The sequence below is a fragment of the Schistocerca serialis genome, chromosome 5 (assembly GCF_023864345.2).
Source record: "Schistocerca serialis cubense isolate TAMUIC-IGC-003099 chromosome 5, iqSchSeri2.2, whole genome shotgun sequence".
NCBI classification, from domain to species: Eukaryota; Metazoa; Arthropoda; class Insecta; order Orthoptera; family Acrididae; genus Schistocerca; species Schistocerca serialis.
Genome location: NC_064642.1, coordinates 480,518,256 through 480,538,672, shown reverse-complemented (window position 1 = coordinate 480,538,672; position 20,417 = coordinate 480,518,256). Strand labels below are relative to the sequence as shown.

The 20,417-nt window shown below is 42.5% G+C and overlaps 1 protein-coding gene across 1 annotated transcript in view; it reads left to right on the top strand.

The window, feature by feature from the left end:
• LOC126482011 (venom carboxylesterase-6-like) overlaps positions 1-20,417 on the top strand; it is a 149,029-nt gene that overhangs the window by 110,789 nt on the left and 17,823 nt on the right. The window contains exons 7-8 of the mRNA XM_050105979.1: positions 11,646-11,830; positions 11,967-12,090. Of these exons, the coding sequence (XP_049961936.1) occupies positions 11,646-11,830; positions 11,967-12,090 (309 nt within the window). The remainder of the gene's footprint in view (positions 1-11,645; positions 11,831-11,966; positions 12,091-20,417) is intronic.

Genomic DNA, 20,417 nt, shown 5'->3' with positions numbered 1-20,417 from the left:
AGCCATCACTGCTGATGACACAGCTGTACATTATACTGTAAGGTAGCGCAGCGTGCTACTGATCACAACGCCTGATTCTCACTATCCGTTATCTCTGAGCTAGTGTCAGAGACGGGTATAAGATAAAGCTGCACTTTGATGCCTACAGGGCAGTCGACTCGACATTGGAGAATTCTTTTCTCGAGGCTACGTAATGAGGAGATCCATCTATTTAGCGGAATGATTGTAGTGGCTAACATTCTGAAGAATATGTGAGTACAATTCCCGGTAGTCCCAAGAGTTTATTCTTTTTGGGAGGATTGGAACGAGGTGAAATCAGCATCACGAGACCAATTGAGATCAATTGAAAATGAAGTCGCTGCTTCGAGAACCGAACACTGACAATGGTTGGTAGGATGATGTATTGACCAAATGCTCCTAGTATTGCATCCAGTGACATAGTGGCGAATGGTCGACTTCGTTTATTCAGAGAATTTTACGATAGTGTGGTTCATCTGTAAAGGAGACCGCATTTCCGACGATAATGCGATCTACTCTTGAGTACTGATCGAGTGTTTCGGGAATATTGAAGCAATTCAGAGGCGAGCCGATAGAGTTGTTACCAGTACGTTCGAACAACACGCAAGAGTTACGGGGATGCTTCGGGAAGTCAAATGAGGATACCCCGACGGAAGGCGACGTTCTTTACGCCGAATACTACGGGGAAAATTTAAAAAAACTGGCATCTGAAACTGACTGCAAAGTGATCCTACTGCCGTAAACATACATTTCACGCAAGGACCCGAACATAAGACACGAGAAATTGGCGCTCATACGGAGGCATACAGATAGCTGTCTTTCCGTCTCTCTGTTTGCGTATGGAGCACTGAAGGAAGCTAGTGGTGTTACAGTGTACCCTCCGCCACGCACCGTATGGTGGCTTGTGGAATCTGTATGTAGATATAGATGTAGGTGTAGAGCAGCGCGTGGTCTCCAGTGTCTGAACAGGGAATTACATTTTAAGATAATGTCAAGACTTTCCTGTTAGGAAAACACATGTACGCCCTTCACACCCTGTTGAGTCGTGATGAAGCTAACGGCAGAACCAATTCCACTTCTATGAAGAATGATGTGAGCAAGAATGGAAACCACTGGTAGGTGAAGTGATGCTTGAAAAGGAGGAGAATTGTGCTTGTCTTCCTCAAAACTATTCTTTAACAAAGTCATTGTAATGTTTCGCAAGGTAGCTCAGTGCAGACGTTAATTCATTTATGCGTAACCTGTGATTACACACCACACAGAAGTTCTTAGGAGTATACATATTAAATGAATTTGAGCATGGGAAACTTACATCGCCTGAGTCGATGTATAGCAGGCACCATCTGCTTTCGTAGTGACGTACATGCTTTAGTGTCCCTGCAGTGGGTGGCTGTCGGTAAAATAATGGTGATGGTTATTTTATCGACGTGGATAAGGAGAGGTGATGAAATCGTGAGGAGGTCAGGACGCGGACCGCCATACGTCTTTCGGAGCATTCAGTCTGCTCAGATTGGCGAATGTTGGCTGCTGAGTGCGCTCATAGCGCATAGCTGCTATTGCAGGGTACCACGCCAAATTTAGTTGGTAGCCCTCATCCCTGTTGACCAGATAGTCATGGAGCCTTATCTAGATTGTTACTTTTACGACGCTTCCACAAGCCGTTAGCTCGGCACAACATTTTTGTTTTCTCAAATTCGAACGTTTGCTCCTCGTTGAGGCAACGTTCTACCACTATTGATTTATCTTTATGGCCCAGAAGTACGCATGTAATGTGCTCCTTGCAGCGTTGCCATGTGCTAGGTGTTTGCCCGATTTATTGGTTCTCACTCTCGCAAGGGACGCTATATACATATACTGGTTTTTGCAGTTGTAGTTTGTCCTTTACCGACTCAACCGTATCTTTCGTTTTTCTTGGTGGTCGGAAGATGGCCTTAACGTCGTCTCTTCCAAGAATTCTCTCAATTTTTCTAAGGGAAGCCCAACATACTGTACAAAGGCGGGTTTCTCTTCCTATTTCTTTACCTCTTCTTTGCGGACGACCGTATAATTCGTTCTCTCTAGTGCACGTATAATGTGCGGTTCGCTGTACCCGTTTTGGTGAAACACATCTTTAAGGTGTTGAAGCACAGCTGAAAAGCTGTCTTTGTCGCAAATGGAACGTGCCTTGTGTACTAGAATCGTTACCGAATCCGTGTACCACCTCGCCTGATGATGACAGCGCGTTGCAAAAATGGCTGTAAGCACTATGGGACTTCACATCTGAGGTCATCAATCCCCTAGACTTAGAAGTACTTAAACCTAACTAACCTCAGGACATCACACACATCCATTCCCGAGGCAGGATTCGAACCTTCGACCGTAGCAGCAGCGCGGTTCCCGACTGAAGCGCCTAGAACCGCTCGGCCACAGAGGCCGGCAGCGCGTTGCACGAAGGTACAGATCCGTGTGAGCCTTCCATCTGTAGACTGCGTGTTCCAGTTTACCGTCTGCTTTTCTTCTTATTAAATGTCCAAAAATGGAAGAAATTCATTCTGTTCTGTTTCGATCGTGAACAGTATGTCTTGATGGATGCTGTTCAGGTCGTCCAGGTACTCGTTCAGGGCCTTTTTCCCATGGTCCCACACAACGAAGGTATCTTAGACGTTACAGAAGAAGTATTTATGTTTCAGCCGTGCAGATATTTTAGTGCTATCCCCTCGAAGAGCGCCATATAGAAACTAGCAATTGCGAGAGCAAGTGGTGAGTCCATGGCTACTCCATTGACTTGTTCGTAGAACTCTCCACCAAATTTGAAGTAGACTGGACCGTTTGGGGCTCAAAATGGTGTGCTAACACTACCAAGGTTTCTTCAAATGCTGCTCGTGTGAAAAGAGATGTTACGTCGAAGATCACCAGCGGAACATACTTCGGCAGCTGCATCTCCTTCAGTAAGGCCATATACTGCTCAGAGTTCCTCATGTGATGCCTGCAGTGTCCCTATATGGGTTTCAGAAGTGAGACTAGACAGTTGGCCATTCCATATGTACGTGCATTATAGAGTTCACGTCGCAGAATTTCGACGCACCCACCAGGACGGAAACTCGAAAAGGTTTCATCAGCAGTATAGGCCGGGAAAGTCTACCCTCACATACAAGATTAGGTCAGTTCTTCAGTGAAGTTACAATCCAATTTCAAATCGATTATTTAACATCATAAATATTTTCCTATTTGTACAAAATTAAACAATTAATATCTCTGACAAAAGTGACAAAAGTTTTCGACAACTGCAACAAACAATTAACTTCAACATCACCACACTTTATATACTAAACTACTTTTTGCCACGGACTTGTGACTTACAGGTATGTCATAGTAACAAGTTCCAGTGCCCTCTACGCTAGTGATGTAATATCGGTAGCACTCGTCAGTCCTTGAATTTCTTCAGTTTATCTGTTTGCTTTATTGGTTATAATATTTCACAAAAAGTCAGTAAACCGTTCTTCTGCATTCAGAGGCTCTCCCTTTGGTACACACTCGGCACCCTACTGTAAATTGGATGGCGGAGCATATTTCGTACCAGTATTGCTCTACTCAATTAACGTGTTGAGTCAGGGGAAAATACTATCTATATGCGTCATTATGCTTCCTAATATCTCTTATTCTAGTGATAACCATGCAAAATGTGCGATGCTATCAGTAAATTGGTCATGCAATCTTTCCCGTTTACAAGAGCCTAAATTTATCCAACATGGTTCCGAAAAAAGTTCGCTGCTTTTTCCTTGTTATGTCATAATTTGCTAATTTCTCTTTGAATGGGAACCAGTTTCCAAGTCGATGGTTGGGAGTTGCTGCGATTCCTCTCCGATACTGCTTGAACGGTAACTGCTCTTGTCAAGACAAATCTCTGTTCGTGAACTGTTAATAAATTTCGTCACTTGAAATTAATAAACCAATGAATTGCATGAAAATAAGAAACCAATTGTGACACATCATTGTCTTATAATTGTTTTCTACCTAGATATTACTCTCACGTTATATTTCCTACAACTTGCAGTTTGTATCTGCTGTTTATCTTTGCAGCTGATCAGCAAGCACGTTAAAAATGCAGAACAGCCGCTCGGAGTGGCCGCGTGGTTAAAGGCGCCATGTCACTGATTGCGCGACCCCTCCCGCCGGAGTTTCGAATCCACTGGGGCATGTGTGTGTGTGTGTGTTGTTCTTAGCATACGTTAGTTTAAGTATTGTAAAAGTCTAGGGACCGATGACCTCAGCAGTTTGGTCCCTTAGTAATTCACATACATTTGAACATTTTTGAATGTAGAGCAGAGGGGATTAAATGAACCTTAAAGAGTTAATTGGTCCTTCATTACGTATTCTTTACATTTAACGTACATTTCATGTTTTTCAATGCTTTTTATACACTGAGGTGTCGAAAGTCATGGGATACCTTCTAATATCATATTGGACGTCTAATTTCCCGGCGTAGTGCTGAAACTCAACGTGCACGGACTCAACAAGCCGTTGGAAGTTCCCTGCTGAAATATTAAGCCATATTTAGATATCTATAATTGCGAAAGAGCTACCGGTGTAGGATTTTGTGCACGAATTCACCTCTCGATTATGTACCATAAATGTTCGATAGGATTCATTCCCGGCGATCTGGGTGGCCAAATCATTCGCTCGAATTGTCCAGAATGTTCTTCAATCCAATCGCTAACAATTGTGACCCGGTGACATGGCGCACTGTTATCAATAAAAACTTTACCTTTCTTTAGGAACATGATGTTCATGAATGGCTGAAAATAGCCTGTCTGCAAGTAGCCGAACATCACCGACGTGATGTCCATGAATGGCTGCAAATGATCTCCAAGTAGTCGAAAATAATCATTTCCAGCCAATGACCGGTTCAGTCGGTCTAGAGGACAGAGTCCATGAGATGTAAACACATCTCACACCACTATGGAGCCACCACCAGCTTGCACAGTGTCTTGTTGACAACTTGGATCCATGGCTCCGGGGGTCTGCACCACACTCGAACCCGACTATCAGCTCTTACCAACTGAAATCGGGACTCATCTGACGAGGCACTATTTTCCAGTCGTCTAGGATCCAGCCTATATGGTTAAGGGTACAAGAGAGGCCATGCTAGCGATGTCGTGATGTCAGCACAGGCACTCGCGTCGGGCGTCTGATGCCATAACCCATTAACGCCATATTTCGTCACACTGTTCCAACCGATACGTTCGTCGTAGGTCCCAAAATGATTTCTGCGGTTATTGCATGTAGTTTGGCTTGTGTTTTGCTACTGACAGCTCTATGTAAAGGCCCTACTCTCGGTCGTTAAGTGACGGTCGTAGGCCATTGCGCTGTCAGTGGTGAGAGGTAATGCCTGAAATTTGGTATTTCCCCCATATCAGAATCTGTTAATTCCTCTAGGGTGGCCACAATCACATCGGAAAACTTTTCACATGAACGAGTACAGCCCCGCCAATGCACTGCTCTCTTGTACCTCGTGTATGTGATACTATCGCCGTCTGTATATGTGCATATCGCTATTCCATGACTTTTGTCACCTCAGGTCTGTGGAAAGTACCTGAGACGTAAACATCGTCTTTGCAGTATATTATCGGGGCAGATAAAGGAATGATTGGGTTGTCGTATCAGCGCTCATAGGAGGCGGCATACTTCTGTTCGTTGCTTGGTAACTGGCAATATTCACTCTGCAAAGAATACTGCTTGCAATATACTTGCGCGTCCCACCTGAGAATATTGTTCAATTGTGTGGAGTACTTACCAAATATGGTTAACAAGGAATGTTGCACGTATACAAAGAAGAGCGGTGACAAGTCCGTATGACTCACGGAGAAGTCACGGAAATTCTGATAAACCTGAATTGGCAGACGGTTGAAAAGAGATTTCACGTATCCATCGAAAGTCTACTTACAAAGTTTCAAGAACCTCTATCAAGTAAGGAATCTACAAATAAGTTGCTTAGTTCCTAAATGTCCTTTATCCAATCGGCATAAATTTCGGCAATTAGAAAAAAAAACGTTCAAAATGGCTCTGAGCACTATGGGACTAAACTGCTGTGGTCATTAGTCCCCTAGAACTTAGAAATACTTAAACCTAACTAACCTAAGGACATCACTCACACCCATGCCCGAGGCAGGATTCGAACCTGCGACCGTAGCAGCAGCGTGGCTCCGGACTGTAGCGCCTAGAACCGCACGGCCACCGCGGCCGGCAGAAAAAAAAAACGTATTTAACAATTTTTGTTGTATTTATAAACTTGATATTTTTTCTGCATGTTTCTTAGTTATCTATTTTTTAAAAAAAATCATAAAATAACTTATTTCAAAATTTTGTTGTAAATAAAAAACTCTTGGAAGGGACGTTTTGGAACCAGAATATGGAGAAGAGACATTTTGAAAATAAAAACATTGGATAAGAGACAGTTTCAAAAAGAAAATAGGGGAAAATTATAAACAGTGTTTGTTTAGTAAACGTATATAATTTAATTTTTGTGGAATCCATGTCTGTAGGTATTTTTAAACCAACTGAAATGATTTCTGGATAAGTTTGGGAAACAGACAGAAACATACATTTACCAGAAAATTATTAAAAAATAACATTACATTAAACCTACACACATTACAGGAAACATAATTTTAAAAGCGCCTTAAGGGTAGTCCTTTATTTATTTAAATCTGGATTTGTCCTATTAACTGCTGTGAAGTAATTGAAAGCCATTTTCATCGCCCATGTGTCCACCAGCGTTTTCATCATCAGGTTGTTCTTCAGGTCTATTCTGTACTAGATTGAATATAATAATTTTTTAGGAGGCCAGGTCTTCATTTTGAGTCCAGTTTTCCCCAGAGTGAAGAGCCAGAAGATTGTTGACTTCTTTCACTTTCAACTCTTTTACTGTTACTCCTGGTAGTAATAACGGTAGTTCAAAGTTTTGGACTTTAAATCCAGGTTTGAGTATTTTTTTCGCCTTTCAGAGATTGGTGTTATACCAAGGTTCACCTGCAACAAGTACTTCACACGTTGGCACATTGCCTAGTGTTATAATAAATCTTTTAGCAGTTGAAAATTTAAAGTGCCAATATCCAGGTTTCTTTTGGTAATTTTCGCGCACCTTCTTCCAATCAAAAATATTACAGGTCTCAGTCATACTGAAAGCAGTTCCACATTCCTTAAAGATTTCAGTGTATTTCTCAGGCTTAATAATAGTGTCATAATTTTGATTATCCTTTTCAATTCTGCCAAATACACGATCAGGCGGCATATACGAATGACCTGGTACAGGGAATACTAAAACAATGACTTTAATATTTGGTTGCGCTTCATTTACCAACCAGTATTGAAGCATAATCATCATTGAGCTGTTCCGGTTTTGTCCTTCACAAACATCCGCAAAAAGCCTTACATTGGTCACTCCTTCCAAGCAAGTATTATTTAGCCTATGAAAAATTGCTGATGCAATTTCATTCGAACCTTTTTTGAAGTCTGATTCTGTCCAGTGATATATAAAAACAGGGTCTTTTGTCTGCTTATCTTTAGATGTACCTTGGCAGATAGTAAAGTTAAATAAATAGAACTGTCGACTATAGTAAGCTGCCTGGTCAGGGATTTTGGCTAAAACCAAATTCTTTTGACAGTCAAAGGATAGGGTGATTTCATTTTCAGTTTTCAGTAAATTAAAGAATGCTTCTGCCCTTTTTTTTGTGGAAACTGAAATCAATTTCAACCGATTTGTTCCCACTGTCTAATTTCAACTGAAACTGGATGCATTTGGATCACTTGTCCACAGCAGGAAAGCCAAAGCTTAGGCTAAAATCTTTGACAAATATTTCATAAAAATATGAATATGGAACTTGAAGATCAGTTTCCATTCTTGAATTGTGAAACTTACTTATTGAAAGAGGGCTCGAAAAATACTCTCTTGTAATTCTAATGTTTCTGCAGTAATGTTTTTCAAGTGTGCGGAGGCTCTCTATGAATGACTTTACAGAATGACTTTAAGCCTCAAACAGCTTAGACTTATTCTCTCCTCCTCTATTCTCTACAGCTAGATTAGTAGAGTGGAAATGTCTCTTAGAAACTCGTTGAGCTCTTTTCTCACTAACACCAAGTACACCACAAAAGGATTTCTTACATACCCGAACCAAAGAAGTGTTTCCAGATTTGATATGTGGGATTAGATAGCGATTACAATTTTCAGTGATTTGTTTCCGTTCATCTTCATTAGTTCTCCTCCGTTTAGGTGTATATTTAAGTATATTGTTATCCCGAACAATTTTATTCTTGGAAGAATTAAAGCATCCACGAAACTTACGAACATCTTGCTTTGCATGCTGATTACACTTAAAAACTTGATCAGAATTAAGGCAATGTGGTAGTCTTGGCAAAGTCTTTGACGTGTAGAGCTTCCGCTTCTCTATTGTCTTTTTCCATTTGTCTGGATCCTTTATTCGTTTCCTTTCTTTGTTCTTCTGGCATAGAGTATCTTCGGTCCCTCCATAACCTGTTATTCAGTAGTTTGAGGTTGTAGTTCCTCCACTGGTTAACCACAAAGTTTATCAACTGCCTGTACAGTACACTTTTAAAACAAGAAGCTCACTTTAAACGCAGAAGGACGCTTAAAAACAGCCTAATTTCAATTACTGGTAAGAATTTTGACAATAAAAACTAGAAAAAACGCCTTGGTGAACACACAAAACAAGCACCAACTTCACAATAAACAAAAAACGTAACCTATCGTCAACAGTAAACAAAACTTAGCTTCAGCTGACCGCCAGTTCTACCACAACACGTTTCACTAGAAAAATACCTTATATAATGATTTTAAATTACCCTATTCTTTAAAATGGTTGGTAGTTGCATTGTGTGTAAGTCACTTTTGAAAAAAAATGACACACTGCTTAGAAAAAGGCAAAGGATATAGGTCGTTTTGTTACAAAAATTAACGGTAGATGAGTCCGCCATGTTGGATAGAATAATGGACATTCTGAAACTAAATAGGCATATTTCATGATTTTATTATTAATTTGTAATGGTTTAAAGGAAGTTTTGAACGAAAAATATAGTTTAATACGATGTAAAAAAATTTGATGAGTGCTATGGTAACAATAACTCAATTTCCACAAAAATTGGATAAAGGACGTTTCGGAAATGAGCGACTCAAATGCGCTATGCTTCGCCCCCATCAAATCGTGACCGTAGGGTCTGTGGAGATGAGATTACACAATTCACACAAATGCGTTTAAGGAGTAAGTTTTCTGACGCTCAGGAAGGAAATACAACGGGAAAAAATGCTAACACGTAGTACAATGAGAAGGTCATGCACTTCGCAGTCCCGTATTTTGTAAAGTACGGCCGTAAATACAGACGCAATACTCATAAACTGTTTCATTGTGGAAAAAGGTTGGCAGTTATTCTCCAGCAGATCGCTGGGTTATGCCATAAATCTATAGGGTTTTAGCGCACAGAACGAGAGATCGATATAAGCGATCTAGCGGGAGACAATCTGACAGCGGAGAGAGTAGTATCATGTATGCATACGGAAACCAGCTCCTAGTCTAACAGTTCAGACTCTGCTAGAAAAGGCAGAAGAAGCGAACATGAAGTACCAAAAGACTGACCAAGTGCGAGTAGAGCTCTTCCTCTGAGGGTTCCGTACAAACTTAGTTATGTGTACTGCTGGCTCACCCATCCCGGGAATCGAGAACCTCGACGAGTTTGGCTTGTTATCGATATCGATGATGGCAATATAAGGGACCAGGGAATTCAAACGCTTCCGCGTCATATAATTACAAATCAACAATTTTAGGATTTTTTCCTCTAGTTGTACTGTGAAACCTTGTTTCTTATCAAATTACGAGGGTTGGAACTTGACTGGTGGCAACTATTTATTCACAACCGATACAAAAGAGTTACATGTTTGCACCTCTTACTGTCCTTCAAAGCAGCCACCAGCGTTCTGTGGAACCCGCTGCCGGCGATGTGGAAGGCGTAGTATTCCGTTAGCAGAGCCTGTTCTGCTGATGGTGCGAATGGAGCGGTCTACTGCGTGTCGCATCCCTGGAACAGTTCTGAAGCGAACGCTACGAAGCCAAAACTGAAATGCCAATCCAACGAATGCCGTCATTATGGGTCGCCGTGAAAGTCGAAAGTGCGTCAGAGCCCGAGTGGGGTGAAAGTTATGGTGATTCTCGTGTACGACTGTGATGGTTTTATCCTGACGCATTATGTTCCTCCACGGCAGACCCTCAATGCAGAGTATTACTGTTCGTTTTTGGAGCATCACTTGCGAACAGCTTTGCGAAAGAAGCTGCGACACTTTCTGCGCAAGCCACCCATCATTTAGCACGACCATGCGCGGGCGCATACAGCGCAAGCTGTGGCTGCTCTGTTCGGTTGATGGGACTGGGAAGTACTGTACCATCCACCATACTCCCCGGACTTAAGTCCTTGTGACTTTGATTTGACTCCGGAGATGAAGGAACCACTTCGTGGCATTCGTTTCAGTATTGTTCCAGAGATTCGACAGGCGGTAGACCGTTCCATTCGCACCAGCAACAGAACAGGCTCTGCTAACGGTATACTACGCGTTCCACACCACTGGCAACGGGCTCTACACAACGCTGGTGACTACTTTGAGGAACAGTAACAGGTGCAAACATGTAACTCTTATGTATCTGTTGTGAATAAATAGTTGCCACTATTCAAGTTCCAACCCTCGTATATGAGTCGCGATCAAGGGAAGGGCATTTAGGTTTTCATGTGTGAGTTTGCGATTATCAGAATATATGACGTAAATAAACGAACATTTTGAGTGCACTGACTTGCAAGATTAAGTGTTTTATATTACAAAGAGACCGTAGATCCTAGTATGTGACATAAATTTGAACTTGGTACATCTATCCCATCCCGAGAAAAAGAGTTGTAAACAATTGGGCAGACAGAAAGACAGACGGACACTTTTTGTTGTTTTCTTGTTCACGTGCTGCCAGTTTTTCTGAACCACCTAATGGTTTCTTATGGTGGGTCTTTATTAAGACAACTGGCCGCTGTGACTCGCTGCTGGGTCCGAGACAGTTAAGTAGTGAAGCCCCGGCTCCCGTCTTCACTCTCACCGCTGTCCGTGTCCCGCCACGTGGAGATGGGCTGTTTGTATCCTTTATTATTTTCTTTTCAGCAGCATTTAGAAATCTTTTGAAATTAACGGTACTTGAAGCAAAATTTGTTATGGAAGGTGATCCTTAAGGGTTCCGTTTTCCAATATTGCTGTACGAAACCCTATGAAGGCCTTAATTCGAATTTTCTGTGATTGGCCGGATGAGTAGATTCTATGGTCCAATGAAGTTCAGAGCATACTGTGTCTCAAAAAACCACACCTGCTAAAGCTTTTGGCTGTTCAAGCCAATCTAAACTTCAAGTTCCGTTTGTCTGATAACAGGCATCAAGTTACTTCACTCCATTGTCCGTGTGAGGGACGGAAAAAATAAATCAATAATAAAAAAAAAAAAAAAACACGTGGCATCTTCCGCGTGAAACGTAAGGCACCTTCGGTACACAGTAGTTTATTTCTCAAACTGAATACTGCCTCTGCTTTCATTGTTATTCGTTCTTCTTTCCGGCAGCGATACTCGACTCACCCGAACTGACGTCTCAGCTGAACGAAGAGCCGGGTAAGTTCCTGCCCAAATACCTGGGTATGGTGATCGAGGGCGGCGAGGACAGGGCAGCGTCTATCGGCCACCGCATCTGGGACTTCTACATGCAGGGGGCGGCGCTGGACCAGACCACAGTCGGCAGACTGGTCGACGTAAGTGCTTCCGCTGTTCTTTGATCGCTATGGCTACACTGCTGGTACACAATCGACTGCACAGTTTCCCTGACACGGATACTATACTTCACTGTTAGTTACCTATGGGCTGCAACGTGCCTTTTTCCGTTTCCAGATGATAGGCGACTACCAGACGCTGTACGGCGTGAGCCGAAGCATTGAACTGCATACCAACCACACGGAGACCCCAATGTTTGTGTACAACTTTGGCTGGAAGCCGAAGGATAGCAAAGAGCTTGGTAAGTTTCTCATGTAAGAACCACTGAAATATTAAATCAGATTTGTTCGTGATGAAGTGGAATAAATTCTATCATCGGCTGCAAGTGGACAGTGAAATGAATTCAATGGCAAAAAGTGCAGGCCGGGAATCGACTCAGGATTTCCCACTTCATGCGAGCGGTCACCTTAACCCCTTCGACTATCCGAGCACACCTTTGGTATGACCCAAATTCCCAACTTGCTGCACTATTTACATTGCGTCCCCTATCCAACACACACTTCTCTCGCTGCATCACACTGGATTCCAGCAGGTGTTCAGGAGTGGGAGTGCATTCGCACTCAAATAATCTTAATGGGTGACAAGCCATATACATATTTATATACGAGTGTTCTTCTCCCCTGAACTTCTGCGGGAATCCAGCGTGATGCGGCGATCAGTGACTATGGAGGACAGTGGGCGCTATGTTAATAGTGTGCGACAAGTTGGGAATTTGTGTCAAACGGACAGCGTGCTTGGATAGCCGAAGCAGTTAAGGCGACGACCGCTCTCTTAAAGTGGGAAACCCGTGTTAGAATCTCTATCTGGCACAAATTTTCGCTTGTCGCCATGGAATTTATTTCAGTGCCCAATTGCGGCCGATGTCGGAATACGTTTCATTTCATCGTATATGTGTATGGCTGCGGGGAGAAAAAATTATTCGTCTTTCAGCCACGCTTATACGCAAACAACATTTTGATTTTTACACTGCGCAAAGAGGGTTTACAACCTTTGTATCGTTCTTGTTCGTATCACCACGAAACGCGCAAATACATTGAATGTTATGACGCGACCAGTCTTGTCCGGCATGAGCGGATTCCACCAGCAGGAGAACTCGATAACGAAAATAACGTATTGATGAATCCATGTCAAATAATTTGTGAATTAGGTTACTAAGAATAATAATAATTTCGAGGGCATAGCAATAATATTCAACAGAATCAGAAAACTTACACTTGCGAGAAACTGGGGCTGACCAAGATACTCGACAAATAGCTGTTTGCACAGCTCACAACCTTTAATACGTAAGATGTAAATTCATATCAGAAAACATAACTATTGAAAACGTTAACACCTTCGGATTTTTTGGGCTGTGGTATATCATCTCTCAGCGAAGCTGATACTGAGGAAACAGAGAGTTAAGAGATTCAATATAATGTGTGGCACCACCAGAAGAACGTCAAGCAGAAAAGTACGAATGATCACAGTGCTAAAATTTTATAAAGATATGTCAGTTCCCCGTGAACTATACAGAGTGTAACAAAAAGGTATAGGGGAAGAAAGTATGTAATATGGATATGGGTCTGAAAACGCTTTATTTCCATGTTAGAGCTCATTTTCCAATTCTCTTCATAACTGCATTAATAGCGAGGAACACTCAGAAAAAGAACCTTATCAGCACAGTAAGAAACATTTTCCTAAATGAAACGTTCAAAATGTCCTCCGTTATCGTGGACACATGTATCAACTCGCTGTCTCATTGAATCATTGGTGCGGTGATGTATCCCTGGAGAATTGCGTACTGTTTCACAGGTTTCCACAGTACGGACACATAGGCTCCGTGCGAATTGTAGCGGGGTTCCATACACAAGAGCTTTCAAATGCCCACACAGTTCAAATGGTTCAAATGCCTCTAAGCACTTCGGACTTAACATCTGAGGTCATCAGTCCCCTAGAACTTAGAACTACTTAAACCTAACTGACCTAATGACATCAGACACATCCATGCTCGAGGCAGGATTCGAACCTGCGACCGTAGCAGCAGCGCGGTTCCGGACTGAAGCGCCTAGCACCGCTCGGCCACAGCGGTCGGCGCCCACACAGTTAAAAGTCTAGTGGGTTTAGGACCGGAGAGCGCGGAGCCCAAGGAATTGATCCACCTGTAGCTACACATCTCTCACAGTATCTTGTATTTAGAGACAGACGCATGTCCGTGCAAGCAATGAAGTTAGTGGCATGTGAACGTTACCATCGTCCACTTGGAACAACAAACACTGACGATGAAACAAAGAATTACAACTTACTGTACATTTTAACTAAACGTAACAAAGAGGGTTCAGATCAAATGCCTCTGAGCACTATGGGACTTAATATCTGGGGTTATCAGTCCCCTAGACTTAGAACACCTTAAACCTAACTAACCTAAGGACATCACACACAGCCATGGCCGAGGTAGGATTCTAACCTGCGTCCGTAGCAGCAGCGCGGTTCCGGACTGAAGCGCCTAGAACCACCCAGCCGGCAACAAAGAGGGTATTTGGAACATTTCATATGAGAAAACGTTTCATGTGATACTGGTTTGTTTGGTTTCTATGTGTTTTCCATGATTATGAAGTGAAATAGAAAATGATGTATAACAAAGAAATAAAGCTTCTCTAGACTAATGTATGTATGAAATGTTTTATTCCTCTAAGTGTGAGGAATGTTTTCTGAAAGTTTACCCATACCTTTCTGTACGAAAGTGAAAACTGAACTGTCAAATCTAGAATCGTAATATGAGATTTTTGAGAACTGACCAGGGAGTATCAAAAAGAGATAGATTAAAAAAAAAGAGATCATCCATAAGAAATTAAAAATTTACAACTTAAATGGAAAGACTAAGCAATACAGTAAACAACGGAAAGAGGGTGTAGGATGAATGGGCGACGACAGCATTCCAAAACAACTTCTACAGTGCGTCCCTGAAGGAAGAAGGAACATTGGTAGACCAAAGAGAAGACTGATGGATCAAAAAGTCGCAATAGACCAACTCGACTAATGCTTTAGTGAGAAGAATTTGACGAAATGGTCTCGAATCGCGTGGGAGAAGTTTCATGTCACTTCGAAGAACAGATTATGGAGAGCACTGGTGAAAATAGCGACTACACCTCCTGTCATAAACAGTACCAAGGACGAACGAATCTGAACCTAGAGGTCAGTTCTACCGATTGCCTATGTCGTAAAGCACGCATTGAGACTGATAGTCGTCACTTTGAACAATTGTTATGAGCTTAAGCTGTTGCCACAAGGTGTAAGCTGTTTATTCCAACAGAAAATCTAAATATTCATTTTTAGCTTTTACTTCCTCATCTGAAAATTCTCAATTTAAGATTTCACAGATTCGGTATAATTTTGATCCGATAATTTTGGAACATCTGGTGATGTTCTTTCACACACATTTCTAAATCTCGGGTAATTATGAGAAAGGCATATTCCAGCCATAAGAATTCGCTATAACTTTTGTTGGCAGTACCTTTTGTCGAGAAGACTGATTATTTCATTGGTCATGACAGTCTTCAAAAATAAGGCAGCGATTTCGTTTAAAGTCGTCGCAAAAGTATCTTGTTCCGCTGTAGTTTAAGGGATACAGCACAACCCGAACGGATAAAACAAATAAAAACCATTTTAAAGTACGAAAATCCGTTTGTTATGCCACACATCAAGGTCGTCATTCTGCAAAACTTTGCATTTGTGTACAACTGATGTTTGACGATGATAATAATAATAATAACAATAATTTCGTGTTTCTCACTGGCCTGGTGCGAGTCTTACACTTAGAAGCCACTTCGGCGACTTGTGTAGCCCCGCCTACCCAGTTATCCAAACGGGGAAAGGCGACTTACAGTTTAACGTGGAATCCGAACCACGAGTCTTTGGAGGATGAAGGCTGGGTTAATAAGCACACTAAAAAATCCAAGATCCGACCGGGGTTCGATCGCGTCACTTCTTGGTTTCCAGTCAAGCGCTCTTTTTTTTATCGCTAGACCACCAGTCCCGACTACGTTTGAAGACAAAGGAATATAACGACTTGGGAAGCACATGTCAATGAAGAAACAAACCCATGTATCAGCCAATTATGACTAGCAGATTCACAAGATTCATAAATGGTGTATTATCAGACAAAAGCGAAACATTCGCTTACAACAAATTATGTCCACACATGTAGTACTTATAGTCATTTTCCGGAAAATAGAAGTTCCTGTGATGTTGAAAGAAATTCACTTATTCAAGTGGAAGTATAGAGTTTCAGCGAAGTGATTAAAACAAAGCGGAATGGAGCAGTATACTCACCTGACAGGCGCCGCTTGCGGAGATGCTGCATCATTTACGGCGTGTCCACACTGCAGTTGTCGAATACAAACGCTACAGAGATCACATTAATCAGCTCTTTGTCACGAGCTGTAGCCACGAGACATACGAAGAGCACAGTAATTGCAACAGGGGCGTTAAAATGGAATCCAAGCAGGGTTTCGAAGCAGTCGCGAATGTGTATAACCTCGGTGAAGCTGAGGACTTTGGAACGGAAGAAGCAAACTTTCGGCATCGACGATGATTTCTGGTGTGTGTGATCTGATTCACTGGATTCTCTTCTCTTAGCGATATGTTGTCAGATTGTTTGCTGGACTACTTGCAACCTCATTGAATCTCGTACTTTTTTTTTGTTTTTTGTTTTTTTTTTTTGTTTTTAGCGTTACGCTTCGTTGTACTGAAATGAGATAGACTCAGTAACATGCGTATTTCTTTTGTCTACATTTACGGTCGTCTTGAAAGTATCTGTCTCTAACCCGTCGTGCATCGCTTATACTCATAACGACAACAGATTTACAAAAGTTTGTGGATGTCTTGTCGCAGGAGTACCTCGCGGCTCCGACGTACGGCTCCTGTTCCCAGAAGTTTCCGATGGATCGAGAAAGACGTATACGGAGGAGGAGTACAAGCAAGTGGACCGGCTTGTACAATTCATTGTGAACTTTGCAGGAGAAAGGTACGAATTACTCTGTATATATATTTTTTTGTAGTATGGTTATGAAAATTGTTATTGTTTCAAACTCTTTTAGTCAGTCAATAATTACGTGTGCGTTCCTCTCTCATCTAGGCAGCTCTGTCTCTCAGGCGAGTTTTTGGGGTTTTTCCTTCTGTCTGTCAGGTTATTTTCATGTAAGCTTACATTATTTTACATGTGGAGTGGTGTTTCTATTTTGTGATTTGACTAAGCTGATCTTTTCCCAATATTTGCGGTACCATTCAAGATGACCAGATTCTGTTTGCATCCATTTCTCACTAAACGTCTCTTGACATTTCCGTATTAATTATAGAAGTACCGTTAGCAACTTTGGTTTTTCAGCTGGAGCTACACTGCACTGAAGGGCCAAAGAAACTGGTATACGTGCCTAATATCGTACAGGGTCCCCACGCAGAAGTGCCGCAACACGACCTGACATGGACTCGACTAATGTCAGAAGTAGTGCTGGAGCGAACTGACACTATGAATCCTGCAGGGTTGTCCATAAATCCGTGAGAGTACGAGGGGATGGAGATCTCCTCTGAACTGCACGTTGCAATGTATTCCAGATATGCTTAATCATGTTCATGTCTGGTGAGTTTTGTAGCCAGTGGAAGTGCTTAAACTCAGAGGAGTGTTCATGGAGCCACTCCGTAGCAATTCTAGACTGTGGGGGTGTCGCATTGTCCTGCTGAAATTGTCCAAGTCCGTCGGAATGCACAATGGACATGAATGGATGCAGGTTATCAGACAGAATGCTTGACGTACGTGTCACCTGTCAGAGTCGTATCTAGACGTACCTGGGTCCCATATCACTCCAACTGCTCACGCCTCACACCATTACAGAGCCTCCACCAGGTTGAGCAGTACCCTGCTGACATGCAGGGTTCATAGATTCACGTCCACCCGCCCGATACAATTTGAAACGAGACTCGTCCGACCAGGCAACATGATTCCATTCATCAACAGTCCAATGTCGGTGTTGACGGGCCCAGGTGAGGTGTAAAGCTTTGTGTCGTGCAGTCATCAAGGGTACACGAGTAGGCCTTCGGCTCCGATAGCCGCATCGATGAAGTTTCGTTGAATGTCTCGCACGCTGACACTTGTTGATGGCTCAGCATTAAAATCTGCAGCAATTTGACGAAGGGTTTCACTTCTGTTACGTTGAACGATTCTCTGCAGTCGTCATTGGCCCCTTTCTTGCAGGATTTTTTTTTTTGCAGTGGCAGCGATATCGGAGATTTGATGTTTTATTGGATTCTTGATATTCATGGTACACTCATGAAATGGTGGAAGCGTAAAATCCCCACTTCATCGGTACTTGGGAGATGCTGTCCCATGCCTCTTGTCCGACTATAGCACCTCGTTCGAACTCACTTAAATCTTGCTAACATGCCAGTGTAAAGCGGTAACCGATGTAACAACTGCGCCAGACACTTGTCTTATATAGGCGTCGCCGACCGCATTGCCGTGTTTTGCCTCTTTACATATCTCTGTATTCGAATACGCATGCCTATACCAGTTTCTTTGGCGCTTCAGTGAAATTTCTGCTCTATTATTCCAGTAGATTTCGAGAAGACGATTTCAACTGCACTGCACTGTCCGAAGTTCGATAAGTAGTTACGGAGAAGCTACAATATTTAGAACTTTGCGTTTATCTGTTTTGGACCAAACCCAATTGGCGTCTTACACGGGAGAGCGTGTTATCATAGGGAATTGTCACGTCCAGCTGATGGGGAATCTTAGAGACGCTACTCACAAATTCGGAATAGTTGCGAAAAGTGTAGTTGCAAACATGATAATCACAGTTGCCTGTATGTGGTTGGATTGCCACTGCAACTGGAAGGCAGCTGACGTGGAGCGAAAGCTGATTCACTGTTTGTCTGCGGCACGAATTCTGCTCATGCTTCTACCGAAACCTTGAAAGGAAGAGTAAATGCCACAAACAATGGATTTGTGACACGGGAATGTGAGGTATAAAGATTGTTGCGTAATAGCGTCACATGAAGATTCACATGATTACGTGGTACACACTTCACTTATAAATAGTAAGGATAATGAACTCTGAAAAGAAAGTGCTTGGAGCCCAATTTGAATAAAATTACGTTTATTTCATCAAGTGCTCGGAACACCCTATGTCTATTGCACTACACGTTTTCAGTCACTGGTGAAAGAATTTCAGGAGAGACTGGGTCTTGGGTCGTCGGAAGTTGTATACTGAATTCATTGTTGAGCTTACCCCACAGTGAAAAGTTCAGCTGTGTCAACTCAAGTGAACATGCAGGTGGAAGCTAACCTTCACGATCCAGCGATCGGGGAAGAGCTGGGTGAGCGATTTCCTAGCTACAGGTGAGCGGTGAGACGGGCTCCCATCGTGCTGGTACCACATACACCTACGTATTTCGATACAGAGAATTGTTTGAAGAAAGAACCAGTTGTCCTGAGTGACTGAATTCCATACAGCTTCTGTAATACCGCTGGGTAATCTGATGGTGAAGTGACATATGACAATGGAGGACTGTTTACACTCAAAATATGAACGAAGCTGCTCTGATTTGTTCCAGGCGTCCCCGCAATTTCTTTGAGGCCAGAACATTTATTTCATTCGTTTCGCTCATTGCATTCTTATCTTTACCATTTGCGTAGGTTTCCAGCGTCCTGCCAGTAACAAGTTGTGATTAGTGCAAGCGGTGCTTCAAAAGACTGATTATTCTTGAATCTGCGCTCTTTCTTTCCGTAATGTTTTAATGTTTCAGCTTAAAATGTACTGTGGGACTCTTACGTAAGTTGGTGGAATTGGTCCGTAATTCCGTGCGTTATTTATTTTACCCTTTTTGTGAGTGATCTTACTATATCGTGGGACTGTTTCATGTGGAAGAGATTCTTGACAAAGAGAGTGGTTGGACATAAATATGTAAATATCGCGAGAAATACTTACTTCGACATAAAAGGAGACGCTGCCCCGGCCTGTAGACTGTGTTTTTTTTTTTACCACGAAGGGCACTCGTGCAATGTCCTCAGTACGTTGTAATGTCTGTTGTTATCAGAACGGTGTTCTGTGTAGTTGTGAGAGCATTGTGCCCATATTATCGAAAATTTATATTGCGTATGGGAAAATCGTAAAAACATCCCTCGCCAAGCCACAAAGCGGACGAAATTGTGAACGTGACGTACGGCCACTGAAGAGGAATGACGAAAAGAAGGGGGCAAAAGATGCAAACGTCACCGCAGAGCTGAATGTCGCAGTAGCGAACCCTATCAAAACCAAAACAACACGAAGGGAGCTCTGCAGGCTGAGCGAGCTAGAATTCCCAAACCTTTCATCAGATACGCAAATGACCGTAGCAGGAAAACGTGGTGCTCCTGCGCTGTGGAGCAATGGAAGAACCATTTGGTCGGATCAATCTTGATTCACATTGTTCACAACTTCTGGCCGAGCTTACGCCCGAAGTGTGAAACGTGCCGAGAATTTGGTGATGATACGGGCAGCCCTGTCGTGGTATACCGTCAGCCCCATGGTTACTCTGCAAAGTCGCTCTACTGCAAAG